Here is a 16,735-nt window from a genome sequence, read left to right as displayed (position 1 = left end):
ATCTGCATTTTTCTTTTCTTTTTTTGTGCATTGAAATTATAAGGTGACTTCTTAGCAAACATAGTGTGGTGGATATATTATCAGCAATTGCTGTTGTGATTTCATGAATAACATGATTACTGAGCTTTCTCTATAGGTATATACATTGGTAATTTAATTAAAACTTTGAAGCTATGAGTGAAACAGCAAAGACCTACGAGAAGGGTAATATCTTAGTATTAGTCTGGATCACAAAAACAAAGCCATGAAACATTTCAGGATGTCCAATAACAGGGTTCACGTTCATTTTCTCCAGAGACCATACATACAGCTGTTCTGGTATATACTTGAATCAGTTGTGCTATCGTGCTTGAAAGCAGCCTGTTTATTTAACTTCACTTCACTTCACTTCACTTCACTTCACTTCACTTCACTTCACTTCACTTCACTTCACTTCACTTCACAGAAGCAGCTGAAAATGCTCCATTATGTGGAACGACGTTGACGAATTGCTTGGTACCCATGCTATCTGATTCAGACCCATTGGACTTTTTCCTATGGGGTAGTACTTGAAGTATTTGGTTGATGGTGTGGATGATACAACTGTAAGTACTTTCCTGTGTTTTGGAAGGATTAAGACTTCATGTGATTTTCCAGCTCGACAGGGTGCTTTCTTGTTGGTGATGCGATCAATGCACAAGATTTTGAACATTCTTCAATACATCTATTTTCCAAAGCCCTGCAGTCAGTTCATTGAGAAAGACTTCAATACTGTTAAGCAGCACAGGTTTTATAATATCCCCACAAGTTTTGAATCAGAAGTCACTGTTGCACACAAGCTATTTTTATTTCAGAAATACACTCCTTGGGATGCTGATTCTAGTTTTGATTTCTACATCCAAATCCCATTCCTTTGTTAACTGCATCCTAGGTACTTGAATCAATGGGTTTTCTGTCCAATGTGATAGCAGAGTTGGTGATTTTCTACTTGCTGTGTAGATCATGATAATCATAACATGTTAGATACAGAACTGATTTTTGCTAATGTTCACTAAGGGTTTCTGATTAATAATATGTGATTACAATAATTGCAACATATTGTAAAATGGGTTCCCAAAAACAAAATATGAACAAAATTGCAAATTATCCAGAAACATTCCTAAGTATGAATCACCTGCATTAACCTATTGATTGTGAAAACTGTGCATTATACTTGTACAATTATACAGATATATGCTTGAGAATGAAATGGGTAGAGTTTCCATTCTTAGGTATTTTCCAGAGCCCAGGTTTTTAATGTCAGCTGTCACCAAACAAGAGAGGGAGTGTCTATCATCACCATCATCACCAATTGCACTATTATATTCCTTAATTCCTTTCTTCTTTCATACCCTGAGATGTGGTTGTGAAAGTGGGATGCATAATCATTCAAATTTCTGCTAAAACACATGCAGAGTAATATTCCATTGAAGGTTTGTATGTGAGTGATGGAATCCTTTTCTGCAATTTTATAATATTCAGATTGATTACAACAAAGTGAAACATGAGAAATATGTGAAATCCAAAGTCCACAAAAGAAAGGGAGAAAAGTGGATTTTAACTTTTTAGTATAAGGCTTCCAATGCTGGTAATGTCCAAAGATATGTTCAACTTACCAGTTCTGTAGCTGCGTTCCCGGTACACCTCATGCAGGTAAGCAAACATGTATCACTGTGTGAGGGTGTTGCCTGTGGGTGCAGGTGTAATTGTACAGACTAAGAATGGGAAGGAAGTGGCTATGGACTTCAGAATGGTACCATCCCAGCATTTGCCTATAGCTGAAATGGGAAACCATGGGAAACCATTTTGAGGGTGGCCAATGGGGGATTCAAACTCAATTGTCTCCCGAGTACAGAGATAATTTTCACTGGTCAAAAATGAATTAACGTATAACTGGTAAACAATAAAAACAAACTTATTGTGGATAAGGTAAAGCAAATGGAAGTATGGACTATGCACTAGTTAACAAAAAAGTGGATAAACGGTAACATTCTATCGGAGAATCATGAATTCATGGTTCTGGAAAGTAATACTCCTATAGAGTATATTTTCCTCAATTTCTGTATATCTTCACTAATAATTTAAACAATCCTGAATAATCTTCACTGTCATCAGTATTGCTAATAAAGACAGATTGTTAGCAGTCTGTAGGGATGTTTTCTGTATTGTAGGTAATAATAATAATCGTATGGCCTCAGCTACCGTGTGCAGACATTTCAATTTGACGCCATCTGGCTGTCTGCTCGTCAATTTCGACGTTCCGTTTTACTCTAGGCCCCCACTAGATGGCAGACCGAGTAAACCGAAACTCTCTTGGGCGTCTATGGCTGAGATTTAATGAATTTTGTCGGGTAAACACCAAATGTGTCACCAGAGATCTTTTACATGCCGACATCGTACGACATGGAGTGTCGAATGGACTTTTTTCCGCCCTTCAAAAATCCGACTACCTCTGCCGGGTTTGAACCCGCTATCTTGGGATCCGGAGGCCGACACTCTACCGCTGATCCACAGAGGCAGCTTGTATTGTAGGTGATGTTGATTGGCTTGAAAAGGAATTCATTGTTATTATTATCAATCAGTAAGGCAACATGGTCCAAACATTTTGCCAGATTTTGTTAGGCCTAAGGCTTTCTCCAGCTCAACCTTGAGAATCTCTAGACATTGCTTTTCCTCTTTGACATCAATCACAATACTGATCTGCATTTAGGGCAGTCGCCCAGGTGGCTGATTCCCTATCTGTTGTTTTCCTAGCCTTTTCCTAATAGATTTCAAAGAAATTGATTCTTAGCAATCACCTGTAAAGGGATCTGTGAAGTCGTTTTTTTTTTTTTTCCATACTTCCATTTGCTTTACCTTATCCACAATAAGTTTGTTTTTATTGTTTACCAGTTTCACGTTAATTCATTTTTGACCAGTGAAAATTATCTCTTTCAGTCTCGTATGTAGATTGAAACCATTATGCTTGTTCTCAAGAACTTAATTTTCTTTACAGTGTTCTGTTAATTCACACTTATGCTTCTCTCACCTTTCTCCTAATAATTCTTTGGATGTTCACAAAAGCCACTTCGTCATTCTTGTTAACTCTTCATTGTTTCATTAGCTCAGGAATCTCATTGTTCATCTAATCTTGTTTCTTTTCTGAAGGTGATATATCTATTTGCTGAACTGCAGTTTCTTTAATTGCTTTCTTAAGCTCATTCTATATTTCATCTACTTTGATTTCAGTTCTGCTATCCAGATTTATATTTCTCATGATAAGAATATCTGTGACTCAGTTCTGAACCTTTAGATCATTCAGCCTCTAAAGTCAATTCTGAGTGTGTTCCAGTGGTTGTTAAAGATGTATTCAGTGCAATATCATTCATAATGCATGTTAATAGATTTAATTATAACAGTAACATGTACTGGAGTGCAGCATGAATAAAGAAAGTCTGATAATTCAGTAATTATGAATTTCCATACCCTTGTTATAATCCTTCATTCTTCTCTTTGAATGAAGAATCCATTCCCAAATTTTACCCAGGTTTTTTTTTTTTTTACAATCTGTTTTACGTCGCACCAACACAGATAGGTCTTATGACCACGATAGGATAGAAAAGGCCTAGGAGTGGGAAGGAAGCGACCATGGCCTTAATTAAGGTACAAGGCCAGCATTTGCCCAGGGATTGATTATAGCCTGTGTAGTGATTATTGTTTCTAAACTGAGAATAAAGTTAATCAAGAAGATAGTTTAATTATGTAAAAGATGCATAAGAATGTGAGAGAGAGAGAGAGAACCTGAAAACTCAGGGTAATGGAATATGTGAAACTTATGATAAGCAATGGGATACTGCTTTAAAGTGGTTTTCTTGACTTTATGACTTGTTCAAGTCTACTTCAGAAAATATGGTTAGATCAGTCAGCAATTATTCAGGCAAGAAATTATTCATTTGTATAACTGCTTGTCTTGTTTTGATTCTAAATATATTTCTGTATTGATATGTTTTAAATACTATTAGTGTAAGTAAATAAATTAATTAATGAATACTGCCACTGCTTCATAGTCATCGATGATTTCTAGTCTTTTAAAACTGGGAGTGCATTTTACTTTTCTGGGTATCATTATTCATATAGTTTTTATATTGTCCCACTTAATTTTATACAAAAATGTTGTTTTTAGTGCTTTTAAGTTCGATTACAGTGCACGTTCCCTATCAATAATATGTGTGTTTTAGGAATCTTGTAAAAAATCCTTGCTTGTAGAGAAGAGTATTTTCTCAAACTCAATACCTTGTAAATATCTTGGCAAAAGTTTTTCAAATTATATTTTTTCTTCATAATTTTAAGAAATGATCTGGAGATCTTATGTCAATTTCGTGGGGAATCTCCCACTATCCTGATGCTCTTGGAAGTTGGTATCATCTTCATATAGTCTCACCACCTGGAAAGCTTTCATACAAACTTCTCGGCTATATTCACAACAAACATCATCTTCTTGGTTGTATGTCTCTCCCTCTGCAAAAGATCTGTCATATAAAACAATATCCCAGTATTGATTGCTTTCACCTGTACTAAACTTAATACACTTTCCTGCAGTCCAATCATATAAGACATACCTTTGAAGTCTATTGTCCTAGAAGCAGGTTCTCATTAAGGCCATTGTCATTAGGAGCTATTCTAATGAGTTAACACCAGATTTCTGATATTCCCCACATACAATCCTCTTCTGCCAACAGCAACACCTGTGTGCCATTTTGTTACCCAGAACCATTTTAACACACAAAGGATCAGTATCTTCTGTGAGTTTTGTATCTTCCATTTTTAGTCAGAATGTCTCTCCACTGTTACCAACTACCACTTTCCATCAAACGGAAAGAGTTTCTTGATCTATTACAAGCCCCTGCTTCCATTCCTCACCTACTGGTTTCTTCTGTTGTGAATGAACCGAGCACAAAATCTGGGGCATTCATTCTTTGTATCTTTATATATACCGTATTTATTTCACCATCACTGTGTACATTTGGGACTTGCCAAAATATCCAATATTTACATGTAAGTTACTTACAAATAGTACATGAAGTATTAGATAAGCTTAATACCGAGTGAGTTGGCTACGTGGTTCAGGTCATTTAGCTGCGGGCTTGCATTTGGGAGATAGTGGGTTCGAACCCCACTGTTGGCAGTCCTGAAGATTGTTTTCCATAGTCTACCATTTTCACTCCAGGAAAATTCTGGGCTGTATCTTAATTAAGGCCACAATCGCTCCCTTCTCAGTCCTAGCCTATTCTATCCCATCATCACCGTAAGACCTCTCTGAGTTGGTGCAGTACAAAACAAATTTAAAAAATAAAAAGAAACAAGGAATAATACTACATATCATTACAGAATAATAACAACAATTTTATAAAAATATCAGTAATGGCAACATTTAAAAATTTCTTCCATTACTCTTCTACAGATTTTTTGTTATTATCTTTTTTCCTTTTGCAACTAATTTACAAGATTCTTCAAATTCACCTGTGGAGTATATTACTTTTTCCAAGAGGCAATTTTACTTTTTTAATTTAAGGAGAGATGTCATATATATATATATATAAAATAACATGTCCTGACTGACTTGATTCATTATCGCCGAGCCAAAACTACTGGACATAAAGAAATTAAATTTTGAGGATACTTTTATATTACAATGCAAGTGCTCGCTAAGGGAGGATTTTTGAATATTCCATCACTAAGTGGGGTGAAAAGGGGGGTGAATTTTTAAAATGAGTGTATCTATATCTCAAAACTTTTAAAGTTTACAGATGTAAATATTGGTATTTAGAATCTCCTTTAAAAATAAAGAAACACATATTTTTGTTGTTTTCAGAAAATCCCAATAGGAGGGGTGAAAAAGGGGTTGAATACCTTCGATGAGGATACTTATATCTCAGAAACTGAAGATATTACAGACCTGAAAATTGGTATTTGGGATCTCCTTTAATTGAATGCCTTTAATGGGGATAGTTATATCTCAGAACTGAAGACCTGAAAATTGGTATTTGGGATTTCCTTTAAAAATAAAGAAACACATATTTTTTTTTGTTTTGGGAAAATCCAATGAATGGGGGTTAAATAGGAGTGACAAATTGGGGTGAATTTTTAAAAAGACTATCTACAGTATATCTCAGAAACGTAAAATGTTACAGTCATAAAAATTGGTATTTGGAATCTCCTGTAAAAGTAAAGAAACATAGGTGATTTGTTTTGGGAAACTCCACTTAAGGGGAACTAAAAAGGGGGTGACATTTTAAAATGAGCATTTCTACAGTATATCTCAAAAAACTTAACATGTTACAGAAGTGAACAATGGTATTTTTTATCTCTATTAAAAATAAAGAAATATGTATTTTTTGTTTTCGGTAAAACCACTTGGGTAGGGAGGAGGGGGGTAAAAGTGACTGAAAATGGGGTTGTATTCTTCTAATTAGGATACTGATATCTCAAAAACTGAAGATGTTACAGACATAAAATTTGGTATTTGGAATCTCCTTTAAAAATAAAGAAAAATGTATTTTTTGTTTTCGGAAATCCACTTAAAGAGGGGGGGATAGAAACATGAGCTATTATGCAGAGGATATTTTGTCTTCAAAGCTTCTCTTTAATAATGACTATGTATGGCCAAAATGTCTCTTTACCATTACCAACTTACCACTTCCCACCAAACAATAGTAATATTATTGGCCTTACATCCCACTAACTACTTCCACGGTTTTTGGAGACACCGAGATGCCAGAATTTAGTCTCACAGATGTTCTTTTATCCATTAAATCTGCCAACATGAAGCTGACGTATTTAAGCACGTTCAAATATCACCGGACTGAGCCAGGATCGAACCTACCACTTTGGGGTCAGAAGGCCAGTATCCTCACCTATTGGTTTCTTCTGTTGTGAATTATCCAAACACAAAACCTGCAGCATTTATATATTTATATCACCATCATTTACCATTCTGTGTACATTTGTCTTCATTTGCATATATATTTTATAAAGTATGTTATATATATTATATACTTTATATGTGACCCGTTGCACAGAAAGGGACCTAAAGTCAGATTTTTCATTTTTGTGATTTTTGGGGTTCTAAAATTGGCATAAGGTACTGAGTATTTTTTAAATAAGTTCATACATCTAGGTACATTACTTCAGAAGATATCAATTATTGACTGTTACAGTACTATTAGGTACTATTAAGAAAACTGTATTTTAAGAAAAATGCAATTAAAGTTTTCACTAATTGTCTTACCAATTAACTGGAGTAGCTCAGATGGTTGGAGCGCTGACCTTTTGAGCCCAACATGGCAGGTTCGACCCTGTTTCAGTCCGATGGTATTTGAAGGTGCTCAAATACGACAGCCTTGTGTTGGTAGATTTACTGGCACATAAAAGAACTCCTTTGAGATGAAATTCCGGTACCTCAGCATCTCCAAAAACTGAAAAAGTAGTTGGTGGAACATAAAAACAATAACAATTTCTTACCATGACATCAAGTGGCGAAGACTAAGTTTTGCATAACTTACTTTGTTAAAAAGACCTATAGGTAGTACAAGAAGTCGAAACATAGATATGCAATTTTTACACCACAGACACTTTTGTTCAGTTCTGCTGCAAAATTTCCATTGCTGACTTTGCGTCCTTTTTCACGAAATGGGACACACATTGACAAATAGTTATGTCAACTAAGGTGTGACTGAGAGGTCATTTCAGGATACATCTATTCATATTATGTTGATTCGTTTATTCTTGATTAAAAATTGAAGTGATATTTTTTAGATCAGACATTCTAAAGTTAATATAATGGGTTTTATTCCGATTTGGTTTTAGATTATGTGATTGTAAATAACTTTCAGAAGTACTCTTTATAACTGTTCTGCTGTAATAATCATCTTTTATTAAATACTAGCTGATGTACCCGTGCTTCGCTACGGGATTCTCAGAAATACTGACTTTGTGGTTTTTCTAACTGAAGTCAGCATAGGTCATTACAAAAACGTCAGTAGGAATGTAGCGATGACCCGGCTGCAGACAGCCGTGAACACTCCTGTGCCATTATTCTGTTCAATATGCACACTGCTCATTCCAATCAGTGCCTCAGAGTAGGGACTGGATAGCTCGAATGCTACGATGAACCATTGTGTTACGTACAAGTAGTATCAGAAAATTTATGAACCAGAGGAATTGCATGTTAAAGAAAAAAATTATCTAACTCCCCAGCTACTTCCCGCCAACATTCAGGCAGGCTGTTACACTCCGTACGACCAAGCGAGTTGGCCGTGTGGTTACGGGCACGCAGCTGTGAGCTTACATCCAGGAGATAGTGGATTCAAAACCCACTGTTGGCAGCCCTGAATACGGTATTCCACGGTTTCCCCATTTTCACACCTTAATTAAAGCCAAGGCCTCATCCTTCACACTCCTAGCCCTTTCCTGTCCCATCGTCGCCATAAGATCTATCTTTGTCGGTGCGACGTACAAAGCAAATTTTAAAAAAAACTTACTCGGTACGCAGTAGTAATCCCATCTATTGGAGATGAATAGCAACAGAAGACATAAAGTACATCACTACAAACATTGGTCAATGTAATGTTATTATTGAACAATTTTATGAGCTTTCTTTATTGTAGGCCTTCACATTTAGTTTTCTTTCGACTCTGTGATATTAGGGCGTCTTATAAAATTATATAGCGTAGACTGTAGTTCCTTATGCTCCGACTTTACATACCGATTTTCATTAAATTCTGTTTACCCATTTTCTCGTGACTCAGCACTGATATGGACTAAGTAACAGAAATCCAAATTCATAAATATCTCTGTGAACATAGCTGGTACGGTAAAAATGTATAAAACATAAATGATCGGAAATTTAATACTATATAACTTTAGATATGTAGTATTTATCAATACAACCACTAATAACATAATATGAGAATTAAATTTTAGGTCTTCCCCTAAACTACTATTTCTCTCAGCGTGAATAAAATTATTTATGGTCTAGATTGTAGCAAATTATTCCCCAACTTTGCATACCAATTTTCATTAAATTCTCTTCAGCCATTTTCTCGTGATGCATGTACATACATACATACATACATACATAAATTGCGGAAAATTAAAAAGTGCATTTCCTTGTTACTGTGGACACGATCCATACAGAAACACCATCCTTTTTAAATTCTCAGCAATGTACAGACAAAACTCTTATATAATAGATGATATCATCATCTGCCTATAATACTCATTTTAAAAATGCCTGGTATATTATTAATTAAAAGTAGAAAAAGAAGAGGTACATATCGAACATCGAACCTTATGGTTTTATGGTTAAATGCCACAGTGATAAATTCGGTGCAATGATGTATCCTGCCCCCCGTAGGACCCCATGCTTTGAGTACTCAGTTATGCACTCTCAGTACACTTGGGAGTGGCGTATCGAGTGAACATGTTAATTCCCAATACTGTCAGAAATTTACGATTGCCAGGACTGGTATGTGGTCAAAAAGGTACATACAGCTCACCTCCATTGGAGGTGTGCATCTAAAGAGCTGCCCCACCTCAAGACAAGCACACAAATTGGTTTAGCATTGTATCTTTGAAATGACATTTATTGATTCTGATCTGCTGACTTAATGAATAGAAGGAGATGGTTTGCTTAACAAGAACAGAGCCCTGAATGGATTGCTGCATCTCATGGTTTTTTTAAACTTATTGTTACATGTTTAACGTCTCTCGAACTACTATTGGACCTCACAAATACTATAATTCTGGAATGTAAGTCCACTTTGATTTTTGCAGTATTTTTGAGTACACTGGCTATTAACTGACACAAGAGACCTGAGTATTTTTTTCTGCTGCCCCTCTAATAAAAAAGCAATTACTTAAATGAAACCTTGTCCTACTGTATGAAGTGAGGGTCTATCATATCCATCCCCAATACATTGCCTTTTGTTTTAACAGTATGAACACAATATCTCTTTTTGTCAATTTTGTTACATATGTAATGATTTGCTGAAAGAGGTAATATAAGAAAAAATTGATGAAAATCAAATAAAGATGCAACAGCTAACTTCCTGATTGCTAGATATTATGTTATAAAGGGTTTATCTGACAAATAGGGATTTTGTTTGTATTGTTTCTGTTTATAAAATATTCATTGCATTTTCCATAGTCACTTGATTTTCACTCCTTCTGTTCCAGATCATATGATCCTGCTGAATATGATCATCTCCCTGTTGCTGCAGACATCAAGGAACTCTTTCAGCACATTACCAGGTTTGTGTAACTGAACAAGAGTAACAAGTTAACTCATATTATAGCAGTAATGGACTTTCTACATCAAAGAGAACTTTATATTGGAGTACTAAAGAGAGAATCTTGTTATATAAATATTTCAATCAGTTTTTTTTTCTCAAGAAGATATGGAGAAATATTTCAAGAGTGTTGTTGTCATACTGGAGATTTATTTGTGAGACAACACACGAACATGTTATAAATTTATTTACCTTTGAATTATAGTATTATCAGCAATATGATCTTTATTAGCTTTTTAAAGAAGATCAGGTGTAATGTAGTTCTATTCCAAAGCTCAGGAATACATGCACTCTCTTCACTTCTATTCATATTGTAACCATAATCAGAATAATTACGCCTACACATAATAATAATAATAAATATTGACATAAAATGTGAATAAAGAAATAGTAAAATGACGCAGTGGCGGTGAATTCACATCAGAACATAGAAACGTGATGGATAACTTTCAGTACGCAAAATTAAATCATATGCAGGGAATTTAGAGGCCTAATAATGACAACTGAGAAAGGATGTGGAAGGTGCAGGAACCCTATGGAGGTCCATGGGAAGGTATGGCATTATGGGAGAGAAAAGACTTACAAAAAACACCCCTCTAGTGCAACTATATTAAAAATAACAAAGAAAGTTTTAGAAGAAGCAAGTTAAATTACATAGCAACAGATGCTTGACTCAGCGACAGATATAGGTTGGCTAACCAAAGCGAAAACATAATCAGGATGCTTACATCCTTTAGTAAAACCAAGTTAAACGTATGTAGAATTACACAAGGCTTGTCAATTAAAATGCAGGTATAAGACTTGAAGTTACAACCTACGAGGATCTAGGGCAAACCCGGACACGTTAAAACAAAACTTTAAAAATTATATTAAGTGAAAAAACACCGAAATACAAAAGGAGTTAAATTAAATCCAACAAAATCAGAAAACATTGAGAATAACATGAAAATAGCATTTACCACGGAAAACTAACGTTCCCGAGATAAACTCCTCAAGCACCTCCGGACTCGAGGACGGTCAGATGGAAAAGGCGCCAAGCACACGCATCATTTTCCCAAACCCAGCAGAAGACCGGAAATGGGCTGATCACAATTAACCAATAAGAAACAATTTCCACTAGACTCCCATTTGCCAATACAATTGCATGACCATATATGGTCATTTCCTGGCCTACTGATGCGAGAGAAATTACATCACCTGTTTCAACATCGGTAACCGCGCGTGCGGTATAGGATGCTTCAAAATAAAGCACCTTACAAAATTTTACGTCAGATTACAATTTTGATATACAGAATTACATAAAATTTACATGCAAAAAAATCACTTTTGGATCTTGCAACGTTCATACTGTTCAATATATCTTGATGTCTCCTTATTTTAAAAAAGATTATTACAACATGTTACAATTACATAAAAAAAAGTATTCCAGCAGAGTCCAGAGTTCTTATTTCTTCATTTCTCACAATACAAAATATTACAAACAAAAATGAAATCCTTCAGACACGTTACATAAAAAAAAAAAAACTTTAAAATTATATTTCCCATAGTTGTAGTTCTCCGTCCAACCACATATTACACAAATGTTCACTGTAAATGTACCTGAACATGAAAATACAGTGCTTTTACCATAATAATGTCCACCTCCATAGTGTAGCAATAAGCACTATTAGCTCCATCCTTGAAGGAACATATTCATAGTTGATTGGTTCTTTAGTTATCCACCCTGTGGACATTTTCCTGGTGACAAAACTCTTCTTATCCCCCTTTCATCACCTTTTGACATGACATCTCACTTTGCAGGCCTGCATGCATGGAAAATTGGCATTATGAAAATCAGCCTGTTTACCACATGCTGTTCCTGGCAAACTTTTTGATATTTTGATATCGCTAGGTAATAGCACTAGATAATAGAAGGCCTCAGTTAAATGCCACAGTGATAAATTTGGTGCCATGATGCATCCTCCCCCTGCATGCTTTGAGTGCTCAGTTATGCATGCTCAGTACAATTGGGAGTGGCGCATCGAATGAACACGTTAATTCCCAATACTGTCAGAAATTTACGATTGCCAGGAATTACTGGTATGTGGTCAAAAAGGTACATACAGCTCACCTCCATTGGAGGTATGCATCTAGAGAACTGCCCCACCTCAAGACAAGGACACAAATTGGTTTAGTATTGTATCTTTGAAATGACATTTATTGATTCAGATTTGCTGACTTAATGAATAGAAGGAGGGGGTTTGCTCAACAAGAACAGAGCTCTGAATGGATTTCTGCATCTCAGGGTTTTTTAAAACTTATTGTTACATGTTTAACGTCTCTTGAACTACTATTGGTCCTCACAAATATTAGAGTTCTGGAATTTTCCCTTAAAGGCAGTTCTTAAATGCACCAGTAAGCCTTGTGATATGAATCTCACACATTGAAGTACTTCTAATGTCAGCCTCAATCTTGAACTCAGGAGGTGAGTGCTTAACCATCTGTGCTGATGTTGTTTTTTAGTTGTTGTTTTTTGTTATGCCCACGACTCGAGCTTTTGGTTAGCACTTTTAACAAGTGTCCTCACTCGTATTCTTTCTTTCGAATTAGTTTTATTATGTTATATTTTATCGTCATGATGTTAAATTTCTTTTGTTATACATTTAGCAGGATAATTACACAATAAAAATTACATACTTATATTTATTTAGTAATTCATTTTGAATTAGAGGTGTCACTATGTTAATTACAATGTCCAGAAGTCTTGCACTCAAAAAACATTATTATTCAAATGTCTTAAACTTTCAACTACATATCGAATGATATTTCAACCATATGACAAAATATGTGGTTTAGAAAGAAAAATAGCAAATCCTGTACATGATATAGTTGGGGTAACAGAACGACGAAGACAGTAATTGATTACTTCATGGGGGAAAGTGCAAGTCGCAGTTGATGGACGGCTCTGCCGGGAGAAGCATTTGGTGGAGACCATCCAGTAGAGGTAGTAATAGTAAGTGAGAAAAATTGAAAACAAAGGAAATAAGAGAGGAAGAAAATAAAAGTATGGAAATGAAAAGATAAAAATGTACAGGAGACACTGAAACAACAAATTCCAGCAATGGAAGTTGGAAGTGAGGAAGGGTCCAAGTTTAAAGGGACATTTTTAAGCTGTGCAGGGAACACTTGAATTGGTTTTCCTTAAAGGGGCATAACTCATGATTTTAGCAATTTTAGTTTTTTTATACCTTAATGTACTGTACACGTAGGCTGACCGAATAGTTTTGAATGGATGTAAGTCAGACTTCTGGTTTAGTGAAAACTGCATGTCAAAGACTGGGATTTGTTTTGAATGGGTGTATCTCATTGACTTCTGCCCATTTAAAAAATAGTTGGCAGCAGTGTAAACAGCTGAGTTACTCGACGGCTGATATTTTGATTCACAATTAAGTATTTATTTTCCACCTAGTCGATACAATGATTGCTTAAGGCAATTTTTAATGGTCAAAAGTGGTACATGTTTTGTATATTATCAACATCTTCAGCCACATAACACTGTTTAGATGAAAAATGTATAAAATTGACAAAGTAATGCTTTAGAGGAAGTGTCCTTAAAAGTGTCCTCTAAAGCATTACTTTGTCAATTTTATACATTTTTCATCTAAACAGTGTTATGTGGCTGAAGATGTTGATAATATACGAAACATGTACCACTTTTGACCATTAAAAATTGCCTTAAGCAATCATTGTATCGACTAGGTGGAAAATAAATACTTAATTGTGAATCAATTGAAGTGCGATACGGACCATGAAGCTGATTTTATGTAAGGCTGATATTTTCGAGCTCATTCTTACACAGGAAACACGTGTGCTAATTTTATTTCAGTTTGCATAAAGTTAAAAGTTTAGGCATGCTACTAGAGTGATGTTAACAGTATAAGCAGTGGTTCCGAAGAGAATATACATAAGAGAAAAGGGGATAAAAACTCAGCAACCTATAAAGTGAATAAAGTGAAAACAGCTAGACTACAATGGAAAGAATATATCAAACATAAAGGCAACATTATCAATGGCAAAACAAAAACAAACAAAAAAAACAGCATTTTTTTTGCAGGTAAGAATACTTTGAATAAAAATATTAGAATGTTCCCATAAACCTAATTTTTTATAATGTGCCTAGATAATGTACAATCTTACTCTAGACTTACCGGTACTTCCTATTTCATAATTTCTATCCTCTGTTTGCTTTGGATTATATACAAAATTTTGTTCAGACCTGTGTTATTAAATTATTTTATGGTTGTTCAGACCTATGTTATTAAATTATTTTATGGTTATTATCATCATCATTTTGACTATTATTCTCTTTCTCCCTTTTTCAGTTGTCACCTAAAATGCTTGGAAAAGTTGAGAGAGGACAACAGTTTGCAATTTTTTTTTTTCAAAATTCTACAACATACCTAGCAAAAATGATCAAGACCTGTTTCTCCAAGGCCTGATTGATGTAGAGGAAGTAACAGAGACGACCAAAAAATAAAAACGATATCAAAGTAGCGAAAAGTGCAAGTTTTGTTTATCACGTTGTTGGTGCCATATGTACGAAAGTATTCACAAAAGCATTGCTTTCAATCTTTGATGTAAGTGAAAAACGAGTGAGGAGAATAATAATAATAATAATAATAATAATAATAATAAGCATCATCATCAATTAACCATTTCCAGTTTCCCAGGTGCGGTGTATGAGCGCTCACCACTTCAGTCGATTCAGGTACCATTCCTCTTCCTGTACTTGGTTCCAATCCACTCCTGTATGTTACAGATCTTGTTTGACTTGTTCGATCCATCTCCTTCGAGGTCTGCCTCTAGATCTTTTGCTTGTCGCCAAAAGACCTATCTGTGTTGGTGCGACGTAAAACAAATAGCAAAAAAAAAAAAGATCTTTTGCCGTCTAAGATTTTCTGTAACCATTCGTTAACTACTGAGCAAGAATCCGAATCCGTTCTCATTACATGGCCATACCACTTCAATCTTGATCTGATTATGGTATCACATAACAATTCTCTTATTTGAATCACTTGGCGAATCCTCTCGTTGCAGACCTTATCTCTCCGGGTTTTTTGTAGCATTGTGTGGAGGAATTTCATTTCTGCAGCTTGGAGTCTACTTTTAACTCTGCCTGTGATGATACAAGTTTTGAGGTCATAGGTTGCTATGGGCGAGATGTAAGCTTGAAAAAAGTTCATTTGTGTAGTATTGGAATCTGGCTGTCACAGAGAAGGCTTCTAACCTGATAGTAAAGGACAGCTCCTCTATAGAACTCTGTTTGTGATTTGATCGGTTATCTTCAGTCAGGACACTACCGAGGTATTGGAAGTGGTTAACTTTTTGCAATTTCTGTCAGTCTACTGTGATATTTGCTCCTGGCTTTTGTCTGTTGGCTGTCATAACTGTTTTCTTAAGGCTGATTTTAAGTCCAAATTCCTTAAAATGACAATTCCAAGCATTAATCTTTCCTTGAACTTCTACCTCATTATCTCCCCAAATCCCCACATTATCTGCAAATGCCTTAAATGCACTGTTCTTGTTGTGCTGTTTCACTCTTTTCATTATCTCATCCATCACTATGATAAATACTAGAGGTGACAAAGTGCTGCCCTGTTGCACTCCTTTACTTGTTACAAACCAGTTGGAATAGCCATTTCCTATCCTTACACTGCTCTGGTAGTGTTTGTATAACATTTTTACTTTACTGATGAAAGATATTGGAATGTTTCTCCTTCTCCAGCAATCCCAAAGTTTATACCTCAGTATGCTGTTATAGGCTTTTTCTAAGTCCAGAAAGACAAAGACGACATGTCCCTTTTCCCAATGTTTTTCCGTTATCATCCTAACAGCAAAAATGAGATCTGGTTAATGGTTAATAGAGCAAACGCCTGAAAAGCCATACATCTCATTTTTGATCTTTTTTGATATGCTCTATTGGGGAAAAATATCTAATTCCCTCCATGGGAACTTAGAATTCCCATTGTTGTTGATCTGTTATTTCAAAACCTGTATTGTTCTTTCTCAAGCTGTGGTTCGATGATCTTTCGTAATCTTTTTCTGTCACTTTCTCCATCAACTTAAGTCCATGAGACAGGAGTGCGATTCTTCTATAATAGCCACATATCCCTCAATTTCCTTTCTTGAGGAGGGGGACTATACAACCCTTAGTCCAGTCAGTTGGGATTTTCATTCCACACAGCATTCATCACTCTAAATAGCCACTGAAGTCCATGAGTTCCAGCAGCTTTAATCATGCCTGAGCTCACCTCATCAAGGCCAGGTGAGCTGCCTTTGCTCATATTGTTCAGAGCATTTTCAATCTCAAACCAAGTCAATGGGGATTTACTTTCTCCAGCCTTGTTTCC

The 16,735-nt window shown here is 35.5% G+C and overlaps 1 protein-coding gene across 3 annotated transcripts in view; it reads left to right on the top strand.

Moving 5' to 3' along the window:
* The window catches only part of IFT46 (intraflagellar transport 46), a 113,531-nt gene that overhangs the window by 14,585 nt on the left and 82,211 nt on the right, over positions 1-16,735 (top strand). For all 3 annotated transcript variants that reach the window (XM_067151435.2, XM_067151434.2, XM_067151436.2), the window contains exon 4: positions 10,234-10,308. In XM_067151435.2, the coding sequence (XP_067007536.2) occupies positions 10,234-10,308 (75 nt within the window). The remainder of the gene's footprint in view (positions 1-10,233; positions 10,309-16,735) is intronic.

The sequence above is a fragment of the Anabrus simplex genome, chromosome 7 (genome assembly GCF_040414725.1).
Source record: "Anabrus simplex isolate iqAnaSimp1 chromosome 7, ASM4041472v1, whole genome shotgun sequence".
Classification (NCBI taxonomy): domain Eukaryota; kingdom Metazoa; phylum Arthropoda; class Insecta; order Orthoptera; family Tettigoniidae; genus Anabrus; species Anabrus simplex.
This window is presented reverse-complemented; position numbering and strand designations above follow the sequence as displayed.